Source organism: Macaca thibetana, chromosome 6 (assembly GCF_024542745.1).
Source record: "Macaca thibetana thibetana isolate TM-01 chromosome 6, ASM2454274v1, whole genome shotgun sequence".
Lineage (NCBI taxonomy): Eukaryota > Metazoa > Chordata > Mammalia > Primates > Cercopithecidae > Macaca > Macaca thibetana.
The window spans coordinates 133,900,014-133,916,609 of NC_065583.1; the positions used below are offsets into that span (position 1 = coordinate 133,900,014).

Consider the following 16,596-nt stretch of genomic DNA (forward strand, 5'->3'; position numbering starts at 1 on the left):
CACCAACCCCTGTGCAGTTGAAAATCTGGTTATAACTTTTGACTTCGCCAAAACAAAACTGCTAAGTATAGCCTACTGTTGACTGGTAGCCTTACCAGTAACATAAGTGGTTAACATATATTGTATGTTATATGTACTGTATGCTGTATTCTTACAATAAAGTAAGCTAGAGAAAAGAAAATATTACTAAGAAAATAATATGGGAGAAAAAATACATTTTACTGCACTGTATGGTGTTTATCAATAACACTAGTTTACGTTGTCTGTTTATAAGATATATCATGTTAGAAATTGTAGGCAACCATAGCTGCAGATTTCAGTCCGTGGTACATACGAAGCAATTCAACTTTTAATTATTATTATTTTTTTTGCTTTTTAAAATTAAAGACAGAATCTTGCTGTGTTGCTCAGATTGGGCTCAGGTGATCCTCCTGCCTCAGCCTCCTGAGTAGCTGGGATCATAGGCATGCACCACTGCTTCTGGCGTTTTTTTTTTCTTGTGATGTCATGCCTTCTCTCTGCTTCTTGGGAGCACTTTCAGCATCTCTAGGGGCACTTGTATAGGACTCATCATGTTAAGGTTTATGGTATTGCACTAATCATGATGAAAAATATGTGAAAACCGTGAGAGATCACTTTTTGCTGCAATACACAATTTGTTGGAGACGTGAACTGCTCAGCAGAGATGATTAGCATCACATGGTGTTTTACACAAGGTGTTTTAAGCAGATATTTGTAACATTTGAGCACACTGAGGTAGCAACAGGAAGTGGCTATGAAATTATTAGCACTACTACACTGTGTACTGTGGTTAATTTTATGCAGTTATGATTTAATCTTTGTTTACATTTCTACTGTGTCCGTGTGCATAAGTTTTGATACATTTTAACTTCATATAATAGATTTGTATGTTTTATGATAGTAATTGATAACCTCATATCTATGTATGTTTTATGCATTCATGACATACCTAACTTTTTCTTAGTGTTGTCGTTATTTCTAGGCTATGCAGTTGTTCTGTGAGTTTTTTCAAATTGTCAAGTCTGCAAATTTTTTTCCAGTATGTTCATTGAAAAAAATATGCATATAAGTGGGACCTGCACAGTTCAGAGCCATGTTGTTCAAGGGTCAGCAGTAACCATTTTCATGATTAGATGTAGAGTGAGCATGCAGCAGGTTGTGAATATGAATACAGTTGAAACAGATACCACTCTTGTAAGGAGCACCTCTTTTTATGTTTGTTTCTTTTGCAGATTGGGAAAATGAGGTACGTTAGCGTTCGAGATTTTAAAGGCAAAGTGCTAATTGATATTAGAGAATACTGGATGGATCCTGAAGGTGAAATGAAACCAGGAAGAAAAGGTGAGGTCTGATTACTTGAATTTTGTTACAGTGTTAGGACTAAACTAAAACTTTTCTGAGTAGCTTACTTAACTTGAAATGTTGGCAGGACACACGGGGCAAGGAAGAGTCTTAGTTGATTCTCTATCTTCTGTAGTCATTTTGGACATGATACTTAACATTTTTTTAAAGAGATGTCTTAATACAGCTTTTGGGAATAAAACCCAGAAAAGTAACACCCCCTAGTATCACTTCAATTGGCTGCTAATATACTTGAACAATCTTTAAAAAGGTTTATAGCAATTCTGAAGCAGATTAGGCACTATCTGGGAACTTGTAAAATCTGGAATGGAAAATCTCGGTTTACAATGCTTCCTTTTGATTCAGCTCGTAAAAGCTATTCTTTAGGGCATTATTCTTCAAGCGGATCTCTGCTGTCCTTCCATTTGTGCTTCATCCAGTCCCAAGCCTCTTAGCATTCTGGAAGCATATTTTATATTATTCACCAAACAGCTAGAGAAGGTGAGCCAACCTAAATTTGTATATTTGGATTGCTGCTCTAGGTTGACCCTCAGCTAAAGAAAAATGCTTCCTTATTTAGTTTTACTCTGCTTGCCTGTTAGTTTGAAAGGTACCACTTGTTTGCTTCATTCAGTTTTTTGTTAAACTCAGCCTCTATATGTGTTTATACGCTTTCGTATTTTCTTCAAGTCACTTCGGGATTGGTCATTCACGTACCAGAGTGGCTGATGCCATATTTCTTGTTTATTCTTTTTTTCTTTCAATTTCATGGCCTTCTGGCAGTTTTCTGGGAGTACTTTCTGCTAGTTCTTGTTTACTTCTCTGTTTATATGCATCAGTATTAGAATGCTAGAACATTAAAGTACAAAATACAGAAAATATAAAATTTCTGTTCATACTTTTACATCTTAAATAGGAAAGACATATCTCACATTTTTTAACCGTTTATGTGTTGGGTTATATGCTAAATTCATTATTCGTGTTAATCATTTACAGCAACTCTTTGGGGTGTAGATACCATTTTACTGGTGAGGAAACTAAGGCTTACAAGGTGTTGTAGTTCTTTTTTAAGGATCATACGCTTAGTGAAAGTGAGGCTGGGATTTTAACCCTGACAGGATGACCCTGGAGTGCAGTTACCTGGTATATACTTTCTGAGGAGTCCTGTATGAATCAGGTCCTGGGAATTTTTCCAAAGTGAAATGAATGCTTCTGGAAGAACTCAGCACAATTACTCAGCTTGAATTTCTGTGGAAATTTTGGGCAAATATTGGAACCAACTGGAAATATAGTAATGGGGTATCACATGCCAAATCTGGACCTGACCATTTTAGCCTGATAGTTGGCAGGTATTAGTAAGATGTGTCTTCAAACCCTCATTTATTCTCATTGGTTAAAATAGGTACTATGCAGGATGCACTGTGGAAAGTAAGACTGGATATGAGATTGATCTGCTTAGTAAATTGTGATGATGATTTGTTAATTAACAAATGTAAGAGATGTACATTTGATTTCAGTATTGTAGCATTGTGTCAAAGTGGCATTTTTTTTTTTTTTTGAGATGGAGTCTAGCTCTGTTGCCCAGGCTGGAGTGCAGTGGCGTGATCTCGGCTCACTGCAACTTCCGCCTCCCAGGTTCAAGCAATTCTCCTGTCTCAGCCTCCTGAGTAGCTGGGATTACAGGTGCCAGCCACCATGCCCAGCTAATTTTTGTATTTTTAGTAGAGATGGGGTTTCACCATGTTGGCCAGGCTGGTCTTGAACTCCTGACCTCAAGTGATCCACCTGCCTTGGCCTCCCAAAGTGCTCGGATTACAGGTATGAGCCACTGCAGCCGGCCTAAGGTGACAATTTTGATAAAACAGTATTCTAGTTGGAAGTATGAATATCCTCAATGCTTAAATAGATTTTCACCTTTGAATTTTTAAACTTTGTTTTAGGTATTTCTTTAAATCCAGAACAATGGAGCCAGCTGAAGGAACAGATTTCTGACATTGATGATGCAGTAAGAAAACTGTAAAATTCGAGCCATATAAATAAAACCTGTACTGTTCTAGTTGTTTTAATCTGTCTTTTTACATTGGCTTTTGTTTTCTAAATGTTTTCCAAGCTATTATATGTTTGAATTGCAGAAGAATTTGTAAGATGAATACTTTTTTTTAATGTGCATTATTAAAAATGTTGAGTGAAGCTAATTGTCAACTTTATTAAGGATTGCTTTGTGCCCACCACCTAGTGTAAAATAAAATCAAGTAATACAATCTTAACTGTTGTGGCCTTTTTTGATCATAAGAATTGGTACTGTTTAAGGCCAAAAATAACAGTTTTTATAGATCTTTTAGTTTCAACTCAATTTTTACAATAAAAAGGATTCGTATTGCATTGAGCTTATAAACTTACGGTTTGAGAACTCCATATTTGATCTATTCTCTTCCAATCAAATGTCTAGGCTTGTTTGACTTTCACCCCAATGATTTTTCACTCTTTTTATAATTGTTTACTTCAGTTTCCTTTAATAACTTAATCTCTTCATGTTCAGTTTTTACTTCACTCTTTATTCTTTTCTTTGAGTATGTTATGCTTATTTGGAAAGTCAGTGAAACTGTCAAAATGTTATCTCAATAGGATACTTACATGAGAACTACAATCACCAAATCTACTGTATTCAACATTAGCAGATCTAATTTGATAAACAACATGGCTTGTGTGAAAATTGAGCAGGTGTTTGTTTACCCATAGTGTTCTGTGTAGTTATTGCTTAGTCTGCAGAAAATAATGACTTAGATGAGATGTTTGACTTGCTTTCACTTATTAAACATGTTCACCATGGGATGATGTCTGTAACATCAGATATTGTTAAACTAGACTAGGATTTAATAAAAATTGTGAAAGCTTACTGGCCTAACATTTTATTTTATAGTATTGAGTATGAATTATATGTAGCCAGAGATGTCATTAAGTTTTACTGTTACAGTAGGTAATATGGTTAGTTTGTAGGGAAAAGAGCCTATGAGCAAATGCTTGTGTATTTTGGCCTTTGCCCCAGTAGAAGAGACCAGTGGCATTCTAGGCTTGGTGTTACTAAGTTTTAGCAGACACTAGTAAGTGGTTTGTATTTAACCATACTGATGAAGCAGACAGATAGAGGCACAGATTTTAGTGGCTTTGTGGCAATAAATAGGGCATGGTGTGCCTTAGGAAAAGAATGTTTATAAAGGGAATTATAACTGAAATTAAAGGAGGCGGCAGTGAAGAACAACTAATTCTCTTCTATCTAAATGATAGACGCATGATATTTTGAGATTTTTATAACGAGTGGAACACAATTCTAGGTAGACTAGAAAAAGGAAAGGTTTAAAGACATATAAAAGATTCTTGTTGACAAATTATTTTTGGTAGCAAATCTCAAATGGTTACCTGCTATTAAGGGCTGCCATATCAGAGTTTTGCACTATTTTGCTACCAAGTTTGATTCGTACATCTAAAACATTTTGTAGTTGATTGTCAAGGACTTAATTTGAAAATCATTTGCCAGGCCACATAGTTATCAATTTTTTTTTTCTAGTAGCTATTCTGTTGTATTTTTAAAACATTTTTTAGATGACTTTTTAAAGTATATTTAGCAGTAACCTTAAGGGGTTCAAATTGGTGAAATCTCTTCTTGTAATTTAGCCTTCATCAAATAATAGGTACCAATGTATTAAAAATATGTTTTTTTTTTTTTTTTTTTTTTTTTTTTGCAGCCCCTTGAACCTAGAGTAGGTTCAGAGAAACTCCCAAAATTTGTACGTTAGACACATCATGCTTGATTGGTAACTTCCCTCCTTTTTTGGGGAACATGTTTGTGTCCTATTAACTTAATTGGATAGATTTGTAAATATTTCTTATTTTTGGCACACAGGAAGGGTAGTTAGAATACAGAACTTTGATTTTTGGTGTAGATGCAGAGGGAATGATGGGTAAATTTCCTAAGTTTATATGAATTTGGGGGGTGTATGCATTTTGAAACAATCTACTAACAGATGGTGCTGAAATCTATTACCTACATGTTATCTAGTTGTTTAGCATTATGTTAATGAAACCTCCTTGTAAGGAGTGTTTCTTTGGCACAGTTGGTAGGTTGACTGCTAACTTCATTTAAATGTGTTACTGGATATGCAATATACTGAGATTATTAATCCGTTTTTTGTGTATGGGAAAAGAGAACTGGGTTAAAAGAAGCAAATTAACTTGTTCTGAAAAGAAAGTATAGATTAATTTTGTTTTCTGTTTAAATTTTATCTCCTTGGTAAAGATTTTTTTTTCCTAGGCAGAAAGCTTGGCATTTTTAGGCATAGATACCTTACCTTACAATGCCAAAATGAATTTAATTCCAGTACTCAGGTTTTTCCCTTTAACAGACTCTATGTGTATCAGGGCTTTCTAATGGGTTTTTCTTCTGTTTTTAAAATGTGAGCAGCATTTGACCAATTTCCAGTGCTCTTAGCATTTTACTTAACGAACAACCACTACAAAAGAAAATATTTGTAATTTAATTGTGTTTTGCTTTGCTTCATCAATGCCTAAGAACTTAAGAATACTCCTACTTCATTAGCTACTCAAGATGCTGTGACAATCACATCTATTCTACATAATGTGTTTAGAAACAAAGAATTGGGTGAAAAATGAAATAAGTATATTCTGACTTGGCTATTGAGGGGAAAAAGAAAGAATTCAGTATTAAGTGTTCCTCACAGGAGATGTGTTAGCAGAATACCATACAAGTTTGAAATCTTTAAAAAGTACTAATATTTAGGGGTCTCTCCTGAAATTCTTTGCAGTTCATTTTTTATGGCAATTAACCCAGTGAAACACTCAAAAGTTTTTTTTTTTTTTTTAAGTGGTGTTTTTCCAGATAAACTCTAGGGTGAACATTCACATAATCACAAATATGTAATTCTGTACTTGTGGAATGCCTGTATGCTTTGTTTTCGTACATCTTCCATGGAGATGTCTGAATATAATACTCCATCTGTGAATATTTTAAATGTCAAAATAAAAGAAAGAAATCTGCCCTTTGTGTTATCCCAGTTTCACAAACCTGAAGGTAAATGGGTAATTTGTCTGTTGAATGGGTTTGATTAATAGTATGCCTTTCTGTGTGAATGCTTTGGAATGTGGATTAGTCTTGGGTCCGTCCTTTCCATCTACCTGATCCAAATGGAAAATTGCAAACACTTAGGTGTACACAGGCTCTTTTTTTTCTTTCTCCCTGTAAGTGCCTTGTAGTCTAATGATTCCTTCATATACTTGACTGTGTCATGGACTCCTTTGAAGATTTCAGACTTATATTTTCATTTATAAAGTCCCTATTTTGCTCTTGGTTAGTGTTTTTGCTTAAGATGATACGTTGAGGGCCCGTTTCAATTTCTGTTTAGGAATAGAAAGATCCATGGTATATTCACTTAACTGTAAATTTGCTTTTAGTAAAACATAATTCAGCCAGAAGAAGGAAAAAAAGTAGTACTTGGAGTTTACACAATCACTGACTTGATAGTTTTGTAGTATGGCTCAAAGGAAGTTACTGGGATAGGAAAGGTATTTGCAAAGTACTAAACATTTAAAAAATTATGTGGAATTAATTATTATATAACAGTTCACCCAATAGTTACGTACATTTTAGTAAAAGATCTTGCTGCAGCCCAGCATGGTGGGCTCCTGTAATCCCAGCACTTTGGGAGGCCAAGGCGGACGGATCACTTGAGGTCAGGAGTTCCAGACCAGCCTGGCCAACATGGTGAAACCCCATCTCTACTAAAATGCAAAAATTAGCTGGGCATGCAGGTGAGCACCTGCCATTCCAGCTACTCAGGAGGCTGAGGCAGGAGAATTACTTGCACCCAGGAGGCAGAGGTTGCAGCTAGCCGAGATTGTGCCACTGCCCTCCAGCCTGGGCGACAGTGAGACTGTCTTAAAAAAAAAAAAAAAAAATCTTGCTACATGAACAGGACTTTTTTTCCCCACTTGCTTCATTCACATAAGCCCCTTAAAGAGTTCAGACCTTCCCAGACCTGCTTTTATAGACATTTTAGTCCTGGATTAATAATGACCCACTATCTAAGTGAAATGCTCCTGTTATTTCACTTTTTATGTTCTCGATAGCTTAAATGATTTATCCTTCTGCTGGATAACTTATTGTAGTTAGGAGATAAGATTTATGCCACTTCTGTAACTGCTTCTGAATTTCAACTCATTTCAATGGTTGGATAATGTAACCTCCCTGGGTAACAGAAAGACTGTGTATGTAGTTCAGAAATCAGCTGAAATTGTCTATGTAGTAACTCACGTATCTTGAAAAGTGATGTAAAAGTTCCAGTTTTGCCCTCCTAAGTAAGCTAAGCCCAAGTCTTTTAAAATGTTATTTATTTATTTTTTGAAGACACAGGGCCTTCCTGTGTTGCCCAGGCTGGAGTGCAGTGGCTATTTACAGGTGTGGTCCTAGCGCACCATGGCTTTGAGCTTGTGGGCTCAGGTGATCCTCCTGCCTGAGCCTTCCTAGCACCTTTACAGGTGTACACCACTGTGTCTGGCAAGCCCAAGTCTTTTAATAGCTCCTATTCCGAAGGCTTTATTTTTCAAGTATGTAGTTGTTGCAGGAATGGTGCAGAAAACTCCCATGTACCCCTCCACTCAGAGACCCCATTCAGATTTTGTGAGTTTCAGTGTCTTTTAGCAAAAACATCTAACTCAGGATCACGTGTCTCATTTGATTATCTCTGTAGTCTCCTTCAGTCTGACAATTTCCTTAGTTTTTCCTTGACTTTTACAACTTTGATGTTTCTGAAGATTTGGTAACATGAAGGCCATTGGTGGTGGTGACAAGGGTGGGGAGGGCAGAGGCTAGTTGAATGAGGAGTGGAGACAGGGTGTGTAGACAGTTTATTTGAGCAGCTCGGTTGTGAAGGATAAAGAAAAATGGGATGGTGGCTGTAGAAGGGTGTGGGATCCAGGGCAGAGTATGATTGAAATTACAGTGTGCAGCATCTGAGGGAAGGTACACGTGTAGGTTCCTAACTTGCTTCAGTGTGAATTTAAGTTGACCTTGGGTGTCAGCAGCAGTTTCAACCACTTCGCACTTTTTTTTTTTTTGGTGACTAAGTGCCACCTGAACCGTGAGTACTTCTAGTAATTTTAAAGAAAAATACGAATTACTACTTTTTTTTTTGAGACAGCGTCTTGCTCTGTCACCAGGCTAGAGTGCAGTGGCACGATCTCGGCTCACTGCACCCTCCACCTCCCAGGTTCAAGCAGTTCTCTGCCTCAGCCTCCCAAGTAGCTGGGATTACAGGCGCCCACCACCAGGCCCGGCTAATTTTTTGTACTTTTAATAGAGACAGGGTTTCACCATCGTGGCCAGTCTGGTCTTGAACTCCTGACCTTGTAATCCACCCGCCCTGGCCTCCCAAAGTGCTGGGATTACAGGTGTGAGCCATGAATTACTTCATTTTAACATGAATCCGATCACTTGGTTCTCACGCCCCTCTTCTCCACAGTCAGGCTCTCCAAATTCAGACCATGGCCTTGTCAAACCTTGGGTTTTGGGATCTGGCACTAGGCATGTGTAGCCATGAGCCATTCTCATTTATTGTTTTTAAGGCACCTGAGGTCTCCATTCCCTGTTGGAGTCACAGGGCCTGCTCTGGATGGGGAGCCTATAAATGAAGGGAGGAAGTTTAAGACCTCTTTAATCTATTGGAGGAGCCTAGGGAATGGCTCCTAGGCCACAGGGTGGCAGATGGAAATGGCCCCTCCAACTTGGAGAATGTTTGCTTCATATTTCAGTGACCTTGCACTTGGTTTTTTTCCCCATGTATGTTATCTTTATTTTTTTTTGAGAGACTCTTGCTCTGTTGCCCAGGCTCGTGTACAGTGGCGTGATCTCGGCTCACTGCAACCTCCACCTCCCAGGTTCAAGCGATTCTCATTCCTTAGCCTCCCTAGTAGCTGGGAGAACAGGCGTGTGCCACCATGCCCGACTACTTTTTGTATTTTTAGTAGAGATGGAATTTCACCATGTTCGCCAGGCTGGTCTTGAACTTCTGGATTCAAGCAATCTGCCCACTTTGGCCTCCCAAAGTGCTGGGATTACAGGCATGAGCCACTGTGCCTGGCCCCCAGTGTATTTTATTCTGAAAAATTTCAAACCCAGAGAAAAGTTGAATGAATAGTGTAAGGAACACTCATATGCTTCACCTATTATACTGCAACATTCTGTCTCTTTTTGCTGAACTGTTTGAAAGTAAATTGTAGAAAGTTACATACACATGCTGAGCTTTTTTACTTCTGAGACCAAGTATGTGTGTTTTTCCATCACCACTTTTGTTACTTCATTTGGGTGTCCCACAATTCAATTCTGATACCATCTACCCGGAGTTAGTGTCAGATCCCACAAGTTAAGGGCTCAGTCCCACAAGACAGCCCCCTCTTCAGATGCCAGCCCGTAAGTCCATGGTTGTCACTGGTACTTATGACCAGTAAATTCAGAGGGATTCCACAATCCCCTTCTCACATTTGATAATTGGGACCATTCACAGAACTCAGGAAAGCATTTTATTCACGATTACAGGTTTATTATAAAGGATACAACTCAGGAACAGCCAAATGGGAGAGATGCCCAGGGCGAGGTATGGGGAAGGGATGTGGAGCTCCATGCCTTCTCTGGGAGCACCATTCTCCCAGCACCTTAATATGTCACCAACTGAAGTCTCTGAGCCCCATCATTAGGGTGTTTTTATAGAGATCCCATTACATGTGATTGATTAAACCTTTAGCCATTGGTGAGTAACACAGTCCTCACTTCCTCATCCATCCCCAGAGATTGGGAGGTGGAGCTGAACATTCTAAGCTTCTAATCAAAGTTTCGTCTTTCTAGCCACCAATCCCCATCCTGAAGCTATCTAGGGGCTCTGCCAAGAGTTCCTCATTTGAACAAAAAATGTTCCTATCACTTTTAACTCAATAAATTAGGTTTTAGGAGCTCTGTGCCAGGAACCAGGGACAAAGACCAAGTATCTGTGATGCCGCTTGGGCATACATGTTTATACACGTACATACATGTGTATACATCTATGCAATTTTTTGGATAAATATTTGAAAGTAAACTGCAGACCTATTTCATTTTAAGTACTTCAGTAAGTATTTCCTAGGAATGGAAAGACACTTTTTAAATTTTTAACATTTTTTAATGGAAAATAATCATTTTACAAAACAAATTATGAGTGATATTATTTTACATTTTACCAGGTCTCTTTAATAGAGGGTGGGTGGATTCTCCTGTTTGCTTCTGCAGATAGTCTTTTGTTTGGGTTGAGGTATGTGAAGAAAATGTGGCCTCATGGAGATGTGTAGTTGGAAAAGCGAGGAATACTTTATTTTTTTATTTCTGAGACGGAGTTTTGCTCTTGTCGCCCAGGCTGGAGTACAGTGGCACCATCTGGGCTCACTGCAACCTCCGCCTCCCAGGTTCAAGCGATTCTCATGCCTCAGCCTGCAAAGTAGCTGAGATTACAGGCGTCTGGCACCATGCCCAGCTAATTTTTACATTTTTAGTAAAGAGAGGGTTTCACCGTGTTGGCCAGGCTGGTCTCAAATTCCTGAGCTCAAGTGATCTACCTGCCTCAGCCACTGAAAGTGCTGGGATTACAGGCGTGAGCCACCGCGCCTGGCACAGGAATACTTTAATAGCCTTTCCAGGTAATTGTGGATACGTATCCTTTGATAACAACCACAAAATTTGACAAGTGGTAGTTTCTTAAAAATTGTACTATGTAATTTTCCCCTTGAAAACTTGAATTTCATCATTGATAACACATGCTGTCAGTTTTTTTTTGAAGTGATAGGCTCAGTTTGTTTGTTTTTGAGAAGTCTGCCAAATCCACAGGTCTGAACAGTGACAATGTGTCAATCTTGGAAGTTAAAATGGTGCTCCATGCAAAGTGCCGCTAGTTCAGTTCACACTCCAGACAGTTCTGCTGGTGCTTTTCTTTGAGACTGCCTTGGAACTTCAATGTGCGTTTCCCGAGAGTAAAGACATTCTACCTAGCCTCAATATTATCATAACTTAAAACATCAATAATTTTATCAACCATTCAGTCCATATATAAATTTCCCCAGTTCCCAAAAATGTTCTTTATTTCTTCTCCCAATGCAGTGTCTTGATCGAAATTCATGCTCTTCATTTGGTTATTAGTCTCTTTTAATCTAGAATAATTCCCTACTATTTTGTTTTCCATGGCATTGACCTTCTGTAAGAGTCCAGGCCACTTGTAGTATGTCCCGTATTCTATATTTGTCTGTTTCCTCATGGCTCAGTTCGGGTTAAATGACTTTTGCAGGAATGCTACATAAGAGTTGCTGTACTTACTGCACCACGCCAGAAGGTACATCACGTCAAGTTGTTTCACAACTGGTCGTGTGGATTTTGATCACTAAGTTATTTAAAATGGTGATTGCCCGATCTACTTTATTTATTATTATTATTTTGTGAGAGAGTCTCACTCTGTCACCCAGGCTGGAGTACAGTAGTGCGATCTCGGCTAATTGTACCCTCTGCCTCCTAGGTTCAAATGATTCATGTGCCTTAGCCTCCCAAGTAGCTGGGATGACAGGCGAGTAACTGGGATGACAGGCGTGCGCTACCACGCCTGGCTAAATTTTGGCATTTTTAGTAGAGATGGGGTTCTGCCATGTTGACCAGGTTGGTCTTGAACGCCTGGCCTCAAGTGATCCACCTGCCTCGGCCTCCCAAAGTGCTGGGATTACAGGTGTGAGCCACCGTGCGCCCGGCCACAAATAAAAATTTTTTACTCTCAAGGAGCATTCAGTCTCTTTCATTCTTTGAAAAGCATGTAAGTTTTGGGAGCCTAGCGTGGAAGGGAGTGATTGTTCCAGTGCATTGGTAGTGGAGACTGCCTTTTGGTCATTTTGGGCTTCTCATGCCATTGAATTAATAGGGAAATAAGGAGGTGATTGTGTTGTTTGAGTTCATTGATCTTTAGTGTATGAGGGAAATCGGACTGTTCGTTGCTACACAGTGGTGGCAAGGAGAGTGATGTTTGGAAACCAGGGGATTTACTGGTGACTCTGCTCACTTAACCAATTGTCTTGATGAAGGAAAAACTTCAACCCATAAATAGAAGACCTCCAAAGACTCACTGTAAGAATGTTTTGTACTTCTCATCTGGTACAAAAGGTTTTGTACTTCTCATCTGGTAAAGAACCCTGGCCCCGCGAAGGTGCTGGGAGAGGCTAAGCGGGACTGGGAGTGGGCAGAGGGCAGAGGCAGCTAAGATGACCAATATAAACCTCATAATTGTTTCTCCCTCCCTTTTCTCTGAAATAAGTTAAATGAATAACACTGATGTTGGCTAAAGTTTTAGGCTGTGGGAGTATGAGAATAACTTGTATTGAAGTAGTAGTTGGTGGAACATCATTCTTGCCCTGTATTGGGCACTAAGTTTTTCCACCAGGTGAAGGACAAGAGATGATGCTGAAGGCAAAAGGCTCGGATAGTGCCAGATATGTATGTATTTTATCTGTTCCCCTAGATACTCCATCTATTCCCCTAGATGCAGTCTTACCCTGCTCTCTGTCCTGGGAGGCTGGGATGTTTGGTTGGATTTTGTTCATGGTGAAAGGACCTCAGGTTGGCTGTGTTTCTTACACCACTCCTCTCAAGGTGACTTCCTCTATGTGAGTTTCTTATGGCTTCTAGTAACTACTTGGTCCCTACAACTTTCAACTGTGGGATGTTTAGTTCCTGTGTTACTACTAGCTCAGGGTTACCCTTTTGTTTTCCTAAGGCTTCACTCACACCTTTGTAAATAATATGTTTTAATAAATCTTACTCCTTGAATTGGCATAATTTGAGTGTTTTTTCAGGTTGGGAGCTTGACTAATAATGGGCAAATAAGATTAGCAGAGACAACTATTATGGATTAGGATTAAAAACCTCTGTTACCTAGTTCTGTAGATTAAAGTCAAAGACGAGTGTCTTCAAACCTTGTGCAAAACAATTTCGCTCGGATATTTTTAATGTGTTTGGTCTTTCTTGCCCTATGAGGCCTCTAAAAAGTCTTGGCAATGACCAGAAACAACTGTTAAAATCATCAACTAGCAAATAAATTTAATAGGCAAACTTGTATCTATTCCAAGGCTACATAATCTCTTTGTGTTGTCTCACTACCAAAGATAATCAAGATTATCAACAGGAACATGAGATTATTGGCAATAACAGGGCTATTGCCTATTTCCACGCAGGGATGATTCCCAGTGGCTGCTATTCCACAGCGTTCTCCTTGACAGACTGGGTATTCATTCCTAGCACGTTCAACCCCAAGCAAAACAAGGTCAGAGTTGGATGGGGAGATTTACAAGTTTTTGAGGACTTGGGTTGACAAACTTGAAGAATGGCCAGAGCAAACCCTCAAGGCAGGTACACAAGTTGGAAATCAGACTTCTAGTCACAAGTGGCAGGCCTGGAAACCTTGACAAGTCATCTCAAGGGATGATGTCGACGTTGGCCATACACAGCTCTGCATTCTTGTTGTCGACCTTGGCCATAGGTCTGCATTCTTGTGGTCCAGGTCTGCATTCTTCTTGCTGTCTGCCTCAGTGGTGCAGAAGTCTCACAGGGGAAGAATGTATTGAAATCTAAAGGCTTTGACAATTTATGTGTTGGTGAAAAGCTGGTCTTTGTTAGCACTGTCCTAGTGAGGCTGAAGGAATAAATTTCTCTGCTGAACTTTCACATAGGTTGTAGCTGTGGCAGGGCTCATAAGGGTTGGATTCTCAGATCTCTGAATGGAAAGCTTTGATATAGTTCATGTGCGTTTTTTAATGGCATTCAACGTCTATTTAAATATAGGAGTGTCTTGTGAGTGGCTCCCCAGGGAGCAGTGGGAAGTGTTGTACTGGGCTATTGTGTGTGGGAGAGCCTTTCTGTTGCCTGTGGATCTCATATTTATGAGGACTGCATGCAAGGATTGCCTCTCGAGGTCTCGTTGGTAGACTGATACCAGCCAGGTATTTTTCAGAATTCTGTTCTGCCATTCCACTGCCCTCCTGATTCTGGGAGATGCGGGCATTGGAAAGACTTTGTAGATTTCCTTTATAATTTGGCCTGGATGTGGTTGGCTCCTGTCACTATTATTGAACAAAAGCTCTCAAATAGTCTTCTTGATGCAACAATAGTTGTAACAGCTTTGGTGTTTAGAGATGCTTCTATTTATTCATTTGGGAAGCCTCCCAACAATTGGTGAAACATGAAAATATATCTTCATTTGTGTAAGTCAACTTCAACTATTTATAGATGTCCCCTACAAAGGAGAGTAAGTTGCCTTCTCTGTGGACTTGACAGGTAGGAAAGGTCTGACAATTCTGCCGGTCTACATTGGAAAAGCGCCTTATCACTTATACACTGCCAAGCGCCTTATCACGAGCATGCCATTGCAAAGATCACGCAACCAGCCAGGAAGAAGATCCTTGGGCACCACCTAGTGGCCATCTAGGGAATATCAAAGGCGACTGCATTGCTTCTCAAATTGTGGTTATTTCCAATGGGTTGTGGACCACTACTTTTGTTAAATACAAATAAATTACTAGAAAAACATTTAAAAATATAAAATACAAGTCTTAATGTTTTATTATTAGGTTTAGCAAATAATATTTTTTTTAAAATTTTTTTTGAGACGGAGTTTTGCTCTGTCGCCCAGGCTGGAGTGCAGTGGCCGGATCTCAGCTCACTGCAAGCTCCGCCTCCCGGGTTCATGCCATTCTCCTGCTTCGGCCTCCCGAGTAACTGGGACCACAGGCGCCCGCCACCTCGCCCGGCTAGTTTTTTGTATTTTTTAGTAGAGATGGGGTTTCACCATGTTAGCCAGGATGGTCTCGATCTGACCTTGCGATCCGCCAGTCTCGGCCTCCCAAAGTGCTGGGATTACAGGCTTGAGCCACTGCGCCTGGCCAGCAAAGAATAATAATATTTTAATACATCAACAAACGTGAAGAAAAAGTAAAAACTACACAATGTTCATTGTAAGTATAAACAAAGAGTGAAATGGTGGAAATAGCCATTGAAATACCCACATTAAATGCCTACACATAGTTTTGAACAACATGATATATACCAATATTTAGTTTTTAATGTGATAAATGAACTTGTTTCTTGTTAAAACTTATCTAGACTGAGTTGATGACAGTCACAGGGGATAATGTGTATCTAAACTGTTTCTGTTTTGTTTTAATAATATATGTAGTAAATAAACCAGCTCACAGGGAAATATTAGCAGGGGTGGGGAAAGATACTTTGTTTTATTTTAGTTTTTGAAACAAGGTCTCACTCTGTCACCCAGACTGGAGTGCAGTGGGGTTTGGTCATAGCTCATTATAGCCTTGAACTCCCGGGCTCAACTGATTCCCCTCTTCAGCCTCCCAAGTAGCTGGGACTACAGATGCATGCCACCATGACTATTTTTTTGTTTTTACTTTTTGTAGAGATGGGGTCTTGCTATGTTGCCTGGACTGGTTTTGAGCTCCTGGGCTCAAGCAATCCCCCAGCCTTTGCCTCCCAAAGCGTTAGGATTACAGGTGTGAGCCACTGTGCTCAGCCAAGATATTAATTTTTTAACTTTTATATAAAATAAAGTGAGGCTATATTTTCTAGAATTTATCTTCAGTCCTTCATAAATAGTCAACTCTAACAATTAGCCGAGCACGGCCAATTGGAATGCCATCAGTGAAGTATCTCCAAAAGCACAATTCCAAACACAATCCAAACTTGATTTCTTCAACAGTGGGATTGTGAGTTTACCAGTGACATGAAGAAAGGTTATCTGGCAGTGTTAGTGCACATGTGGTAGTGTTGGTTAGTGTTAGTGTTAGTGCAGGCTAATACTATATGCACGGAGGCTTCGTGGGTCCAGTCTGCTGGCGCGGACTCTGCCTCCCGGGTTCAAGCGATTCTCCTGCCTCAAACTCCAGAGTAGCTGGGATTACAGGTGTGTGCCACCATGCTTGGCTAATTTTTGTATTTTTAGTAGGGATTTCGCCGTGTTGGCCAGGCTGGGCTCAGGCGATCCACCTGCCTCAAACTCCCGGGCTCAGGCGATCTACCTGCCTCAGCCTCTCAAAGTGCTGGAATTACATGTGTGAGTCACCGCACCTGGCCAAGTTCTTTTTGTTTTGCAGTAACTTCAG

General features: G+C 39.6%; 2 protein-coding genes across 23 annotated transcripts in view; both read left to right on the forward strand.

Moving 5' to 3' along the window:
• The window catches only part of SUB1 (SUB1 regulator of transcription), a 731,929-nt gene extending 728,300 nt beyond the window's left edge, over positions 1–3,629 (forward strand). For all 22 annotated transcript variants that reach the window (XM_050793866.1, XM_050793876.1, XM_050793885.1 and 19 more), the window contains exons 5-6: positions 1,254–1,362; positions 3,303–3,629. In XM_050793866.1, coding sequence (XP_050649823.1) covers positions 1,254–1,362; positions 3,303–3,382 — 189 coding nt within the window. In that variant the 3' untranslated portion in view covers positions 3,383–3,629. The remainder of the gene's footprint in view (positions 1–1,253; positions 1,363–3,302) is intronic.
• TARS1 (threonyl-tRNA synthetase 1) overlaps positions 1–16,596 on the forward strand; it is a 1,036,507-nt gene that overhangs the window by 164,249 nt on the left and 855,662 nt on the right. The window lies entirely within an intron of this gene.